This window comes from Ctenopharyngodon idella, chromosome 18, assembly GCF_019924925.1.
Source record: "Ctenopharyngodon idella isolate HZGC_01 chromosome 18, HZGC01, whole genome shotgun sequence".
NCBI classification, from domain to species: Eukaryota; Metazoa; Chordata; class Actinopteri; order Cypriniformes; family Xenocyprididae; genus Ctenopharyngodon; species Ctenopharyngodon idella.
Window position 1 is genome coordinate 8132536 of NC_067237.1, and position 17681 is coordinate 8150216.

General features: G+C 43.1%; 1 protein-coding gene across 8 annotated transcripts in view; it reads left to right on the top strand.

Annotated features, from left to right (window-relative positions):
- dmxl2 (Dmx-like 2) overlaps window positions 1–17681 on the top strand; it is a 478360-nt gene that overhangs the window by 381955 nt on the left and 78724 nt on the right. For 5 of the 8 annotated variants that reach the window (XM_051870581.1, XM_051870586.1, XM_051870583.1 and 2 more), the window contains exon 1: window positions 14665–15075. In XM_051870581.1, the coding sequence (XP_051726541.1) occupies window positions 14989–15075 (87 nt within the window). In that variant the 5' untranslated portion in view covers window positions 14665–14988. Of the gene's footprint in view, window positions 1–14663; window positions 15076–17681 lie in introns of those variants that run through there. The other 3 variants (XM_051870585.1, XM_051870588.1, XM_051870582.1) reach the window with 2 other exon arrangements.

The following is a 17681-nucleotide window of genomic DNA, read 5'->3' on the forward strand; positions in this document are numbered from 1 at the left end:
TTAGCATCCACATCAGCGGATGATATATTTCTGTTTATTCAGAGCTCACTACAGTTTTGTTGTCTGCCGCTTTAAATGACCGTGCTCTTTAAAGCAGGTTGGATTCTGATTTGCTGTCGTTTTTATCATTCATCAGGTGAAAAAATCATTATAGTCCGATCGTCCCTGGTGTGAATGGGCCTTAAGTATACTTGGTTTGTTTTGTTTAGTTTTTTTTTTTGCCGTCTTTATGGTAATACTGCAGCATCTGTTTTACATTCCACCTTATAATAGTACATTATAAAGATTACAGCAGGAGTGTCCAATCCTGCTCCTGGAGGGCCACTGTCCTGCAGAATTTAGCTCCAACCCCAATTAAACACACATGAACCAGCTAATCAAGGATTTTAGGCATACAACTTCCAGGCAGGTGTGTTGAGGGAAGTTGGAGCTAAACTCTGCAGGACAGTGGCCCTCCATGACCGAGTTTGGACACCCCTGGTTTACAGTAATAAGTCACCTTTGGGGTGGAATAGCTTTCCTTACAAAGTTAATTTCATTAAAGCTAAGGTATGCAATTTCGGAGAGGATAGCAATAGCAAGCTAGCTTTGAAATCATAAGATCCCACCAGAGATGGTCTTATTATTGGGATACAAGGGTCTGTGGCTTTACCATTGGCAAAAGCGTAATGGCTTGGATCACGTGTGCCTTGATAACCAATCACATTACAGTCTGAATTGTGGCCTCGCTGCCCTATCAGGTAAAGACGTTGCAGGCAGGTACCCCACAAAACTGATTTCGGACAGACTTCTGAGGCAGCATAACGGTTTAATGATCTACAGCAAAATACATGAAGCACTGGTAAAAACTAAGCAAATATTTAATTACTACATTAGTCATTTCCTGCTAGAAATGTAGAAATTAAGTCAGCATTTTTAAGATTTTGGATGCAGCCACTGTTTGCGGATACCATAGAAATGAATGAGAAGTGGTGTAAACTGAATCATACCTGTCGTGCAATTGTCCATGGCTTCTCTTATTAAAAAAAAAATCAAAAATAGATCAATCTAAAACTAATGTTTAAGAGCAAAACTTTAAAATTAATGTTGAAGATTAGCCGATGGGCAGTCGGTTCATTAAATGATAAGCCGTTTTCCCACAAGTTTATTCAGCGTGAAGCCTCTCCTCCATTGACATCCATTCAAAAAATAAATAAATAAATAAAAATAAAACAGCCTCTGGTCCCCGGATGACCTACTACTTCCACCAAAACAGAGTATCGTTTATATTCATTAAGTTTTGCTTGTATAGAGTGGTCACCGTAATATAACAGCTCACTGTTCGTCTATTGACTAACTTCACTGCCGTCTGAATTAAAAGGTTCTCTCAAACTCAAGAGAAGAAAAACTAAGCCTGCAGTCATTAAAGATTTAATGCTCTGTAAAATGTAATGGTGGCAGTTCAGCAAAAAAAAAAACTCAAAAGGGGATATTCTCCAAAAGGAAACACCACCAACTGCTATTGCAGGGCATGTCAGTCTCAGACAAAAAGAAATACTCAATAAGTTGGTTGCTTTTTAAAAAATATATGAGGGTTTGCCTTTGAAGATTTCACTTACCTCTGTAAAATCAAAGGCCTCTGATGTCACAAGGCACAGTGAATACTGAAATAGTAAACCTTAAATACATTTACACAAATACATTGATTGGTTAAAAATCAAGTAGTAAGCAACACATCAGCTCTATAAACTTACCATCAGGACACCACAAATTGTGCTGAGAAAGGCCTTGTAGATGTTGCAATGCACAGTGTCAAACTACCTTGCAAATGTCTAACATGCTCCAGTGCTTTTTTAGTTATTTATTCAAATGGCAATGGTACCGTAATTTTGTTGACACAGTATTCAGGCCAAGCCAAGGAGACAGGATGTATAACATCGACCTCATGAATGAAGTTACATGAGGTCGATGTTATTTTTGAACACCTTTTATAATTGTTCATTATTAACATAATGAACATAATATTGGCTGCATCCGAAAACCTAGGCAGCTGACTTGTTGCCTCTCAGCCCTATCAGGCAATGACTTGTAAGGCAGCATTTGTGCATGAAGGCACCTCACTCAACCACTTCTGAGGCAGCATAACATTTTAATGATCTACAGCAAAATAGCGCAAGCTTTGGTGAGAACTGAACAAATATTTAATTACTAGAGTAAGTTAGTAATTCCTTGCTAGAAATGACATCAAAATTGCAAAATGTTTGTCAAAAACGTACATTTACACAAACTGACAAGCAAACGCAACTTTTGTACGCCATCAAGGGCACAACTGATGGACACTTCGAGCCCCCATGATCCTCTGCACAGGGAAGTTGTTGGATGTCACAGAATAGGTACAGGAGGTTAGGAGTTTGATTTTACCTATAAATGAATGTATACAATATACATTATATTTAACATAAAAGACCGGCAGTAGCTTATAATGTTACGACAGTAAATGAATGCGTATTAATACAAAGAGTAAACCAGGGGGAAAAAGACAAAGGCGCCTCCTTGATTGTTGACTGTAACTTGACTGTAACTCAACTGTAACAGAATGGAACGCACAGAATTGTGGGATATTAAAGACAGCGAAGGATACATCTATGCTGCCTTCAAAAATCGATCAGATGAAGGTATCTCAGAAAACAGGAAGTGATGCTAACATTGGATTCGTACGTGCCTTGATGCCTTCCTACCTTAAAATGTGTCCTCCGAAAGCAGCATTTTACAGTTTTCGGACGCAGCAATCGTAATTAAACATTGATGAACAGTGGAAATGAAAACTTGCTGAGACGCCGACGTCATTACTTTGCCACTAACCAATGCCCCAATACGACTGATTGTTGGTGGAGTGACCATGGGAGTGACACGTGTAGCCGCACCGCCCAAGTGCAGCCACGGCCTGTTTCGCATGCTGTTCGCGCCACGCTGTCCGTTGGGTGGCGCTAGCAAAAGGCAGGAACACACCAAGCTGACGGTCGGCCGTCAGGCAGTTTTTGTTCGTTGGCCGGCTAAGTTTTCTCAGTGTGTTCCGCACCGTCGGCTGAAGTTGGTCCTCGTCGGCTTTTTTCGGCCGATTCCACATGTTGAATTGGCGTCGGAGCTCGTCGGGCCATCTGATCATTCTGATTGGCTGTTCAGCTACTGGCACCTGCTGGTACGGAAAGGCATTTCATCTTACGCAGGCACAGAACGGACGTGCTACTTGGCCGTCGGCTGTCAAGCATCGGTTTGGTGTGGCAGGTCAACTTTGGACCCAGACGCTACCGATGTGAGCCAACCCCGCAGTCTGCTTTTGTCGCCACTAGTTCGTCAGCGTCGGCTTGGTGTGTTCCTGCCTACACGTCTTCTCTGCGCTGGTGAGTCGGTCACGCAGATGACAGGTCCCTGTGGCGTAAGATCTGTACCGGGCAGTTTCGTCCCACATTTGGAGCATAAAAGCAAAATACCCTACACAAAGTCAGTAGGCCTACAACTCAAACAAAAGAATTAAGACATTAAAATCTTAAAACGTTTCAACATCAAACATGCACAGCAACCTCATTCAAACATTGAAACAGATAAACAAAAACAGCAATATTGAAATAAATGAGCCAATGACTCTGGCCTGGGGGAAGAAGAGAAATAATTGATCCTGACGTGATTGTTATTAGAATGAATACTGCATGCTCTGTATCCTACACAATCCACTGAACCTGATTAATGTTAACATGGAATAAAAGTTCATCCTATTAATAAATGTCTTGTGTAAGAATTCATAAATGCATCATATTCTGAAGAGAAAATGTTAAAAACTGTCATCAGAACGAAACTCTCTTCTCTGAAACTACTTTATTTTTATGAAGATGTCACACAGGCAAATAAAAATAATAATGACCAACAATTCGTTAATTGGGTTGGTTTTGAAAGCTGTTTTTAAGTCTGAAACTGGAGTTAGCAAAATAGTCCTGCAGAGGGAAGTGAGTGGTGTGAACCAAGTTCAGAAACAGACTGAGAGCAGACTTTGTGTATCAAATAGCATTGGGTTAAAATGCGCAGTGTTTACAATTGGCTTTTCATCAACCCGACAACTAATTTGCTATATCAGAGGATCGCACAAACCCCACCAAACCACCAAAGCCATTCTGATCTCTGAGGTTGTGTTTAGGTCAGTAGATCAGGTGAGTTTAGTGAAGATGGGCTTCTTTACACCAACTGTAAGAGATTAAATCAGACTAGAGTTAATCACAGTTACTATCAGTGATATTAGACAAAGTTCATTCACTAATGCTTTCAGTGAGATGACCTCAGCTGACAGAAAAAGGAGCTCAGCTCATGAGATATGATGACATCCTCAAGTATAAATCATTCTATGCAAAGTGATTACATTTTAAAAGATGAGGGTCAGTGACAAATGTTAACAGTTATGAAAAAATTGTTAAAGATCTAGTAAAAATCTAAACATTTGGTGGAATCTGATGTTTGTATTCATATAGGTCATGTAAAAAAATAACCATTTTCAACAACCATTTTCATAGTTACTTATGAGTTCCGCACCTGTTTCAGTTTCTGTTGATTACTCCCTGTGTATTTAAGCTCTTAATTTCCTCAGTTCCTTGTTCAGTGTCATTTACAGTATGTATATGTGGTTGTGTTCTATTACTCCTTGTGATTTTCTTGCGTGTTACCTCTTAAAATTATTATTGAAAGACTGTACTCCATCATTGTGTCCTCATTAGCAGCCACCTAAGCATTACAATTTCAAAATATATATTAAAAAAATGGCAAAAAAAAAAAAAAAAAAAAAAAAATATATATATATATATATATATATATAAAGCATTTTAAATATATTTTCCCCATTCTTCACATTCATGTTCTGTTTCTGTTGGTTATTTTCCCGTTTGCCTGCCAGCTTGTCACGGTTGGTAATCCGCTGTCTCATTCTGGTCTTGTGTGTTTGTGTGTGTGTGTGTGTGTGTTCGTCACGCTGATTGTTCATGTGGGCGTCACCGCTGATTACCAGTGATCAGCGGCAGCTGAATGTCATCTACCAGCCTATTTATTGCCCTGTCTTTCGTCCCATGTTTGTCAGATCGTTGCTGGATATCGCCCGTGCTGCTTCCTGTTATCCTGTGTGTTCCTCTGTCTGAGTCATCGTGTCGTGCTGTTCCGGTTCCAGTCCCGTTTGGATTACTCACCTGGTGTTTTCCCTTCACTCTGGATACTCTACACACGGTCTTCACTCTTCTGTTCAGGACTGCCCATCGAAGTCCCTGTGTCACCACTCTCCTGCTGGCTGCAACGTGTTGGACTCTGTGGTTTTCTCAATAAAGAGATTTTACTTGCAACTTGCATCCGCGTATTATTCCCGTGACAGAACGATCTGACCAACGTTATGGATGCAGCAAGTTCAGCTTCACTGACTGAGTTCATCAACCACAGTATCGCTCGTATGGACCAGCAGCAGGAGAGTATCACCACCACAGGGCGCGCTGTGCAAGCGCTCGTGACGCAGGTGTCCGAGCTCTCCCAACAATTACAACTTCTGAGAAATCCCGCTGCGCCGCCCACACCGCCAATTCCCCCCACACCACCGGAGCCGGGTGTCCAACCTGAGCCACGCCTACCTGTTCCTCAGAGCTATGCTGGTGAGCCCAATTTTTGCAGAGCCTTTCTTACACGGTGTTCTATGCATTTTTCCCTACAGCCCCGGACCTTTGAGAGAGAAGAGTCCAAGGTGGCGTTTGTACTCACCCTCCTCACGGGTCAGGCGGCACTATGGGGAACGGCGGTGTGGGAGAACAAGGATCCATGCTGCACCTCGTTCCAGGCACTCGCCGCCGAGATGAAGAGGGTCTTCGACCGTGCTGTGGCAGGCAAGGACGCTGCCAGACTCCTCGCGGAACTAAGACAAGGTGATCGTACAGTAGCCGACTACTCTATCGAGTTCAGAACGTTGGCGGCAGAGTGCAGATGGAACGAGGAGGCTCAGTGGGACATGTTCCTGCATGGGCTGGCCGACCGTGTCCAAAGGGAGATTTACATCTTGGACCTTCCCCAGAGTCTCAACGGACTTATCGACCTGGCATTGCGAGTGGATGCTCGTCTTAACCGCCTGGAGCGGTACACTCAGTCTAACCAAAGACTGAGAGGCGCGGAAGGTCGATCAACCAATGAGGGAGACACGGTCGGTCCCATCGCTGATCCCGAGCCCATGCAGGTAGGGAGAGCTCGGCTTTCCCGGGAGGAGAGAGAGAGGCGGAGGTCCCGAGGACTATGTCTGTACTGCGGAGGAGCGGGCCATTTTTTACATGCGTGTCCAGTAAAAGAACAAGCCCGATAGTAATGAAGAGGCTACTATCGGGTGGGATCTCTGCTGAGAAGTCCTCACCATCCACTCTCCTTCCGGTAAGACTGAGATGGGCCAACCACACACATACCTGCCAAGCCTTACTGGACTCCGGAGCCGAAGGTAATTTCATGGACATTCATTTCGCTCAGAAATTTCATCTCCCCATCACACCTCTCACCAGACAGATCTCCGTTAATGCTCTTAATGGACAGGAACTCCCCAGCATCTCCCTTACTACCTGTCCCATAACTCTTACTACGTCAGGCAACCACACTGAAACCATCACGTTTCTCCTCTTGGACTCCCCTCTGGCACCCATAGTTCTTGGTCATCCCTGGCTTAGTCAACACAACCCCAGGGTGGATTGGCGCCAACACTCTATCTCTGAATGGAGCACACAGTGTTACGAGTCTTGTCTTGTGTCTGCTTGTCCGCCTGTGTCTGTTTTTGTGTTTCAGGAGAAGGCGGCGGATTTATCAAACGTGCCCGTGGAGTACCTGGATCTGAAGGAAGTGTTCAGTAAGTCCCGTGCGGCTTCTCTCCCTCCGCATCGTCCCTATGACTGTGCTATAGATTTACTGCCAGGTAAATCTCCACCTAAAGGCAAACTTTACTCTCTTTCTGTTCCCGAGAGGGAGGCCATGGAGAAATATATTTCTGATTCTCTAGCAGCGGGGTTCATCCGACCTTCCTCTTCTCCTGCGGGGGCGGGGTTCTTTTTTGTGGGGAAGAAGGATGGTTCCTTGCGACCTTGTATTGATTACCGAGGACTGAACAACATCACGGTAAAGAATACTTATCCTTTGCCGTTGATGTCTTCAGCCTTCGAGAGGTTGCAGGGAGCATCCGTTTTCACAAAATTGGATTTACGTAACGCTTATCATTTGGTTCGCATTCGGAAGGGGGATGAGTGGAAAACCGCCTTTAACACCCCTAGGGGGCACTTCGAATACTTGGTCATGCCCTTCGGGTTGTCCAACTCCCCAGCGGTTTTTCAGGCACTCGTCAATGACGTGTTGAGAGATATGGTTGACCAGTTCATATATGTCTACCTGGATGACATATTGATTTTTTCTTCTTCTCTCCAGGAACACGTTCAGCACGTCAGGCGAGTGCTTCAGAGGCTGCTAGAGAATGGGCTTTTTGTCAAGGCGGAGAAATGCGATTTTCATGCACAGTCTGTTTCTTTTCTAGGATACATCGTCTCGTCTGAGGGAGTACGTATGGACCCTGACAAGGTTAAGGCTGTGGTAGATTGGCCAAGTCCAGATTCCCGTAAGGCCCTACAGAGGTTTCTGGGGTTTGCCAATTTTTACCGGCGTTTCATTCGTAATTTCAGCCAACTAGCCGCGCCTCTGACCGCCTTGACCTCCCCCAGAACTACGTTCAGGTGGTCCGATACAGCTGAGGCTGTATTCGCCAAACTTAAGAGCCGCTTCGTTTCGGCCCCCATTCTCATAGCCCCTGATCCTTCACGTCAGTTCGTGGTGGAGGTCGATGCGTCAGAGGTGGGGGTAGGTGCAGTTCTGTCTCAACGTTCTTCCACTGACGACAAGATGCATCCCTGCGCGTTTTTGTCCCATCGTTTATCACCCGCCGAACGTAATTATGACATTGGTAACAGAGAGTTGTTGGCGGTCAAATTAGCGTTGGAAGAATGGCGTCATTGGTTAGAAGGTTCGGGGGTACCTTTTATCGTTTGGACTGATCATAAGAACCTGGAATATATCAGGTCTGCTAAAAGACTTAACTCCAGGCAGGCTCGGTGGGCACTTTTTTTCGGACGATTTGATTTTTCTCTCTCGTACCGCCCGGGTTCCAAGAATATCAAACCCGATTCTTTGTCACGTATTTTTGATCCTTCCGAACGCCCGTCTACTCCCGAGTGTATTTTACCTGAGACATTAGTGGTCTCCACTCTTACATGGGAGGTCGAATCGAGGGTCAGTACGGCCTTAGAAGGGGTAACGCCTCCGCTCGGTTGCCCACCGAATCGTTTATTTGTGCCGGAGGGGTTACGGTCCGACGTTATCAAGTGGGGACATTGTTCCAACGTTGCTTGTCATCCAGGAGTAAATCGCACCAGTTTTTTGGTCAAGCAACGATTCTGGTGGCCATTGATGGCTCACGACATTCGCAATTTTGTTTTGGCTTGTTCGGTTTGTGCCACTGGTAAGACTTCCAATCGACCCCCAGATGGGTTACTCCAACCGCTGTCTGTCCCTTCGAGACCCTGGTCCCACATTGCGCTAGATTTCATTACCGCCCTCCCACCCTCCCAGGGAAAGACAGTCGTTTTGACCGTAGTGGACCGGTTCTCGAAGGCGGCTCATTTTATTCCCTTGCCTAAATTACCATCTGCCAAGGAGACAGCGGTAACTGTTGTAGATCACGTCTTTCGGTTACATGGCCTCCCGATGGACGTGGTTTCCGACAGGGGTCCCCAATTTGTGTCCAAATTTTGGCAGGAGTTTTGTAAGTTACTGGGTGCGACTGTCAGTCTGTCTTCGGGGTTCCATCCTCAAAGCAATGGCCAAACCGAGAGAGCCAACCAGGATTTGGAGAGAGTGTTGCGATGTTTGGTATCCAAGAATCCTTCCTCCTGGAGTCAGCAACTCTCTATGGTTGAGTACGCTCATAACTCGTTACCAGTGTCGTCCACGGGCCTCTCTCCGTTTGAATGTAGCTTAGGTTACCAGCCACCTATCTTTCCCAGTCTGGAATCCGAAGTCGCGGTCCCCTCCGCTCACGCCTTCGTCCAGAGGTGCCGCCACACCTGGAGTAGAGCCCGTGAGACTCTCCTTCAGGTGGGGGCGCGCACCAAGGCTAAGACCGATCGCCACCGGTCGAAGCCTCCCGTATACGTCGTGGGTCAAAAGGTGTGGCTTTCTACCAAGAACATTCCGCTCCGCTCCGTATCTAACAAGTTAGCTCCCAAATTTATTGGCCCGTTCCCTGTCACCAAGATTATTAGTCCGGTGGCTGTCCGACTCAAACTTCCTCCGGCGTACAGGAGAATACATCCCGCCTTCCATGTATCAAAGATTAAACCCGTGTTTCATTCACACATTAATCCGCCGGCCCCGGTTCCCCCACCGCCGCGACTCGTAGACGGGGAACCTACATATTCGGTAAACCGTATTCTGGACTCGAGACGGAGGGGACGCGGATTCCAGTACTTGGTGGACTGGGAAGGTTACGGTCCGGAGGAGAGAAGTTGGGTTCCTGCTAGGGACATCCTGGATCACTCCCTTATCGATGATTACAATCGACAGGTAGGTTCGTCTGGGAACGCCAGGAGGCGTTCCTAGGAGGGAGGGTACTGTCACGGTTGGTAATCCGCTGTCTCATTCTGGTCTTGTGTGTTTGTGTGTGTGTGTGTGTGTGTTCGTCACGCTGATTGTTCATGTGGGCGTCACCGCTGATTACCAGTGATCAGCGGCAGCTGAATGTCATCTACCAGCCTATTTATTGCCCTGTCTTTCGTCCCATGTTTGTCAGATCGTTGCTGGATATCGCCCGTGCTGCTTCCTGTTATCCTGTGTGTTCCTCTGTCTGAGTCATCGTGTCGTGCTGTTCCGGTTCCAGTCCCGTTTGGATTACTCACCTGGTGTTTTCCCTTCACTCTGGATACTCTACACACGGTCTTCACTCTTCTGTTCAGGACTGCCCATCGAAGTCCCTGTGTCACCACTCTCCTGCTGGCTGCAACGTGTTGGACTCTGTGGTTTTCTCAATAAAGAGATTTTACTTGCAACTTGCATCCGCGTATTATTCCCGTGACACAGCTTGAGTTCTCATTAGTCTCCTTAGTTACTGATTGATTAGTTATTCTGTTCAGCTGTGTCCTGATTAGTTCCCTTTTTTCCCTCTTGTATTTATACCCTTAGTTTAAGTTTGTTCCTTTGTCCATTCTCAAAGTGGTAGTGTTTCCTGTTCCCTGAGTTTTTCTGTTGGATTTATTTATTAAAGACTCATGACACTCCTAGATTACTCCTAAATTACTCCTAGAATCTGTATCATTGTGCGCTTAACTTATCACAGCCACCAAACACATTACAGAAGAACGGACCCTCATATTGAGTAAATTTAAACATCAAAATGGACTTACCAGAGGTGAACTTCCTCCTCCTCCCAGAAACGAGGAAAATGCTGGAGTATTTGGGCTGGATGCTCCAGCGTGGAGGACTTCACTTTACAGCCCGCAATCCAGAGCCCAACCATCCATCACCCTTCAGCATGAACGGAAGGCCCGAGCCTGCCATGATGCAAGAGCCAGAGAACCTGACTAAGCCAGCCTGAACCCTGGAGCCTAAGCCTCAAAACACGTCTGAGCAGGTGCGAGTGCCGGTAGCATCGCCCCCCACCCACACTCAAGCCACAAAGAGTGAGTTACTGCTGGACTCTGTGGACAGTTTTTTTTGTGTGTGTTTTTGAAGAGGATGATCCCCTGTCCCTTCTGATTCCACCCAACAATAGTTCTCCTGTGTCTCTGTTGGTTCTGCTAAGCAACAATTCACTTGTGATGACGTTACTCTTCAGACCTCAGCCTGTCCCTCTGATCAGTTCCCTCTGTCCCCCATCAGCCCCTCTGACTCTCCACTACCTCCTCTCTGTGGTGTGGATCCACCTCGGGCCAGCCGCTTACCAGCGCCGCCTGAATGGCAAGGATGTCCTGGCTCCGCCTCCAGTCGCTGTTCCTGCCGCTCTACCTTGGCCCGTCATCCAGGCTCCTCCACCTTCACTCCTCCCTCCCTCGGCTCCACCAGGGACGATTGACCTGCAATCTCACTCTGGACCATCTGCTCTTCATCTGCGCTCCTCCACCGTCAGCTGTGTTGTCGACTATTGTCCCCATGGCGTCGAGTCCACCTCCATGACTCCGCCGTGGGATGTCATCCAGGCTGAGCTCTGGGCTCACGTTGGCCTGAGTCTGCTCCTGGTTCCTCCTTGGCTTGTCCCGCCGCACCGTGGATGTTTCTGTCTGTATCTCCATCATTGGCCAGTCCTTCGCCAGCTCCTCGTCCTCCTCCAGAGCCCCTGCCCTCCCTCCTCAGCTGGACCTTACGGCGCGAGGACTCGCCTTTCCAGAGGGGGTTATGTCACATTCATGTTCTGTTTCTGTTGGTTATTTTCCCATTTGCCTGCCTGTTTGAGTTCTCATTAGTCTCCTTAGTTACTCATTGATTACTTATTCTGTTCAGCTGTGTCCTGTTTAGTTCCCTTTTTTCCCTCTTTTATTTAAAGCCTGAGTTTCAGTCTGTTCTTTTGTCCGTTCACGTTTATGTAAAGTAGTAGTGTTTCCTGTTCCCTGCATTTTCCTGTTGGATTTATCTGTTAAAGACTCCTAGATTTTCTATCGTTGTGCGCTTAATTCATTACAGCCACCAAACACATTACACATACAGTACATTCAAACCAAGAAAATACATTTAGCCTTAACCCTGCATAAAATAAACATTCCCCTCATTTCACAAACAAGGCTTAAGCTAGACTAAAATGCATGTTTGAGCTGTTTTAACTGAAAGCAACTTACACTGACATATCTTAAAATATGTCAGTGCCTTTGTTTTGTCTCAAGATGCACACCAGTGCAAACAGAAATGTTTTTTTTTTTTTTTTCTAAAAGCTACTTAAATGCCCTAATTAAACTAAGGCCTAATCCTGGCTTAGTCTAAGCCTTGTCTGTGAAACAGGGCCATAGAGTTTTAGTTCATACAATTTAAATTCTGAAATTTAAAACATGTTTATCATAGAATATGTGTATTTAATGAGTATATGAATCATATTTTAAATGATTGTTTTTTAATTAAATAGCTTCAAACAAAAATAGCATCACATCTTTGACCCATAAACTATTGTGAGGTAAAATAATAAGAGTCTTTTTGTTTTTAAGCATTCTTTTTAAACATAACCTATTTCATTCATGCACATGTCTCTTATGTATTTATATGATCATCTTAAAAAAGCTTATTTTGTTTGTATAAAGTTGTTGGTCACACAGATGTCAGCCATTCATTTAAACACAGTATCTGTGAAAGTTCCATAGTAAACTGATTTTCTGCATCTCAGCTCTTTGAAGACTCTTCTTAAGAAGAAACTATGCCTTTTTCACACAAACACAGCCTGGAGTGCAACATAGCATTTACCAGCAATGGATTTTGGATAAAGAATATAATTCAAAATGAGAGGCGAAATGGAGAGGCTACTGAAATACTGAAACACTAGAGGCTAAATGTGTGTTTGTAAGTGTAGAGGAATCCCCTATGTCAAAAGAACCAAGGGTGGTCTTTGCTGTAGGCTGTAGCACATGACTGTCACTTCCTCTTAGAGTCATTCCGGTGATCATATATACTGTATAACACTTGTGTGCATGAGCTTTCTTGTAAACATGCAGCGAGACAGCAGAAGAGCCATTTTCACACATTTATAAATACTCTGCGGTGGTGTTTAAAATGATGCCCATGTGATGCACAATTCAAGCTAACTAAGCCACATTCTTGAAATTACAAAGATTCATTCAAAACTTCCAGCACATCCCACAAGTCAATGTTCAACCCAGATAAGGTTTCAGTAGTAGCTGTTTGTGGAATTCACGAGAGAGGATGTTTTGTCCATGAGTGACCTCTGCACACACAATCTGGGACACACAGACCACATGATCATGAGCCCTCGGTCACTGAATCAGTCAGACTGAGCAAATGTGTGTGTGGCATGCTCTACCCTTTGCTGCAGGTGTTTTCCTGTTGGTGCTTATGGACATTACACAAGGCACAGATCAGAGATGGTTGCCATTAATACTTGCTTAGTCACTGTATCACATTGTACAATGTGAAAATCATCTTCAAAATGACACATTTATTGTTGTAGTTCTCAGGCATATTTCTTAAAATCTTAATAATAAAAGAAATAATACTTTAAACATTTTTTTTTTTTTTTTTTTTTAGGAAAAAGGATGCAGTATTATGCAGAGTATTATTTTTAATGTCTTGTTTAGTGTCATGTGAATGTGATGACATTGTTGTGAATGTCATGTAATGTTATAACAGAATGTAATTTAATGTTACAGATGTCATGTATTAGCCTAGATACGAATGCCATGTTAAGAATATCATGCCATGTTATAAATTCAGTGTCATGTCATGAATGTCATGTAATGTTATGTTTGTCAAGTGGTGTTATGAGTTATTGTGTTATGTCATATATTATTATATTTTTTATTGAATATTACTAATGTTTTATTATGTTTTGATGTTACAAATGTCATATATTGTTGTCTGGCATGGATTATTATCAATGTCATTTAATGTAAAGAATGCCATGACTGTCAATGTTATAAATGTCATGACATGAATGTCATGAATATGAATTCTATGAAAGTCAATGGCATTTTAATCATTTGTGAAAGCCATTTTCTATTTATTATATTTAATGTTATTGTCTTGTCACGTTAAGAATGTCATGCTATGGACTGCCAATTGTGTAAATGTCATATAACATTATGAACGTCATGTAATGTTATGAAAGTCATGTAATATGTTTTCAGAACACACCAAACCGGCGCGTGCAGGGGTGTTGGGATTCCCTGCGCGTGATCAGTTGTAGCGCTGAGTGTGAATATGGCCTTAATTCCTCCAGGACGGTGTAAAATCAGACCCAATAACTCAGTGTCTTTATTATTCACCTGGGCTCTGTGTAATCTATATTGAACAGGACCCACCGAACACCCCCGCATTTAATTTTCCTCACCCTCGCAACTCACAGATCAATGACCGCGTGCAACAGACGCGTCACGCTCGTGCGCGCGCCACAAAAACATGGAAGCGCTTTAAATGACCTAGATGTAGACACAATAGAACGAGGTAGTTGACACATCTAAATTTACAACAATTAATGTCATAAAATCACAGCGTTTCGTCCGCAATTGTACCAATATAACGAGTTTAAACGTTTACGTGGAAATTATTTATAGGCACACTAAAGCGAGAATTAATTGTAAAATAATAAACGCCCATAAAAACAATGCACATTCTCTCTGTTATCCTCTTTAATATAATCTGTAAAACCAAGCACAACATCTATCCACAACAACGAGACTGTTTGTGAACCAATGTTTTATGGAAAAGATAGTTTTTTATTATTATTATCATTATTTTTTTTTTGACATTTTGTTGTAGAAACAATTATGCTATATTATTATTATACAAATCCTAACCTTACAAATTCAAGTGTAATGTTTATGAAACTATGTAGCGTCTGGTTGTTGTACATCTACACTCTCGCTGTCATGAGGTCGCGCGCACGAGGAGCACGAGCACCGCTGCGGTGATCGTGCCGCGCGCTCCAGTTTCAGCAGCAGCAGGAGGAGGAGGAGAGACGTATAATCCCCTCGTTAATGTTGACAGCGACACGACACGAGCGATTTTAACCGTTCTATGCAGGAAATTAGACACCGGGACACACATTTCAGCAGAGCCCGTGTGTGTTTAAAACGCACGGGGTGTTTAGAGACGGATGAGCGGCTGCCAGGCCGGACGCGGGCGGATGGGATTCCCGGTGTAGATGGAGAGAAACCTAGCGGGTGGAGAAGCGTCGCTGCTGTAAATAATTTAACATCGGCGTGATCAACAAAAATGCATCTGCACCAGGTGCTGACGGGGGCCGTTAACCCAGGGGACTGCTGCTACTCCGTGGGAAGCGTCCACGACGTCCCGTTCACGGTGAGTGAGAAATAAACCTGCGCGGCGCGTTATTTTACGCTTGTGCGTGATCGATGATCAAGCGTGACGCGTGTGCATGCAGCCTGTGGGCATCATCATCATCACCACCATCATCATCATCCTCCTCATGATGCGTGTATGAGTTCAGTGTGCCATCTGTCATCCTCAAGGTTATCTGCGGTGTGTGTGTGTGTGTCCCTGCAGATCAGGAGCACACACACACACACCCCTGCAGTGCGTTTCTCTATCTATGCAAACTCTTAACATGCACGATTGCATGACATGCAATGCATGTTTATAGCCGTTTGCATTACTCACTCATGAAGATGATGATGATGCATAGCAGCAAAGGGTGATGATATTCTTTGGCTCTTTGTCAGCTGCCTAGTACCTACACAGCATCAGACCAGTGTGATGCCCGAAAATGCTGCCTATGGAGGTTGTTTAGGTTGCTTAGTAGGTTATGAGACGCTGCCATTGTGGTTGGATGTTGAGTCCATCAGCTGTGCACACAGTGACGTCAAAGAGTACAGTTGACAGGCCAGAATCTCTAATGTAAAGACGTATTCACTGCATGTTGTGCACTAACAATGAATTTGGCCTGCATTAAGAATGTTTATTCAGTTCAGTGTCTTAATTTACTTTAGTAAAACAAAAATTGTTGCATAAATGTCTAGTGAACTCAGACAACATAATTTGCACAAGAGAATGACTGCATGTTTATAAGCTTAGGATGATGCCTGATGGAGCCTGATCAGGTGACCAATACCAAATACCGTACTGTTGTTTACTTGTTTGGCCATAAAACTATAAAACACGCGGAAATGTGATTCAGCAGGCTTTTTGGCAGCACTCCTCTCTCGCCATTTCGATCTTATTGAGCTCATCGTGAACACTGCAGTTATCAGTGCTGGAATATTACTGGTTGCTCATAAATATCTGCTGTTAAACGATATGGGGTAGGAGACGATTGTGTTTTTGAAACAATCGGGCTATGTCTTTTAAAGGAAAGGTGCTCTGATGTGCGCTTTGATTTGTCAGAGAGCGGCTTCCACAGATCAGAAACAAGAACTGAAACCTGACATACAATCTGAATATTTCTCTGTGGTTTAATACAGGTTCTCCATCAGAAAGTACACACACATGCTGCTTTCACATGATTAGGTCAGTTCGGACAGTTCAGGAGATCAGTTTCTCTTTGGAAATGATTGTCTTTAGCTTTCGCAACAACAGTGTGTGGGCAATGCATGTGTTTGCAGGAGCTGGTAAATTCCTGTTGTGTGAATTTTTTTCTTTTCCAAAGGCCCCTTTTTGTCCAACACAATATTTAAAGCCCTGATAGATAGATAGATTTAGGCTGTTTTAATATATTAATAATAATTTATAAATTTAATAAATAATATGAATTTCATCTTGTAGCTCTGTCTGATGTTTACTGAGGCCCCCGGTTGAGAAACGCTGGTCTAAATAGGTAGTTGACATTTATCATGTGGTCTCACATGCCATTAGGAAAAAACATGGTGCAATTAATAATATTAATGGGTCATTGACGAATAAGATTTTTAAGTGTAAAACAACATAATGGAGATAAAATTTATTATTAAATAATAATAAGTTTTATTAAATTAACACTGCTTTTGTCATTTTTTTTTACAAGATGGACAAAATTTGTCACTAAAAAAGTATTTCGGTTTAACCAAAATTTCGGTTATACCGAATGACGATATTTTCAAACAATGCTGATATTGTATATGTCATGAGCGCGACCTCATGACAGCGACAGGCTGATATCTAGCTAGCTAGCTTGCAAAATGTCAATCGAACATTTTATATTTGCAACAATTTTTTAATATATTACATTTTCCATGTTTTATAGCGGTTGTACCGAATGACCTGAAATGCGTATGAGCAAGTGAAAACATGAATTTTTCAAATAGTTAAGAGAGAGTTAGTTACTTTGCTTCATGACCATGTGGTCCTTTGCAGATGTCTGAATGATGTCACATCCTGTCACATGATATTGACCGCATGACTTGATCCAAAATGGTCCCTTTATATTGGTTACTCCGAATGACATCAATGAAATTAATTTTTCCGGACATTCTTTCTCATAACAAAGCAACGACTTCTGCACATAATTTTAATACCATTTTGCACTATGTTGATATATGATGTTATAAAATCATGCCAGAATAAAAATATATACATTTATTACATTTTAAGATATTTTAATCACAAATGAAATGGCTGTGTTAGCCTTTGGACGGTTAAACCGAATGACCTTTTGACACTTTAAAATCTTTAAAATATCTTTATATGTAGCAAAATATAAATAAAAGCTTTTGGATTCAATAAAAGAGATCTAGTTGTACTTTCTTACATACTTTGGATGTCATATCTTTGTTTTTTTATTATTATTGAGGCCTTTGGACAAAAAAAAAACAAAAATGACCCGTCACATCATTGACCCTAATATATTAAAAATATAATATTTGTACTTTTCAGAGTTATATGACCTAAGGTACATTTACCTTTATTAAATTAATATCAATTAATAATGCACTAACACTACCAGTCAAAAGTTTGGTCTAAAATATATATATTTT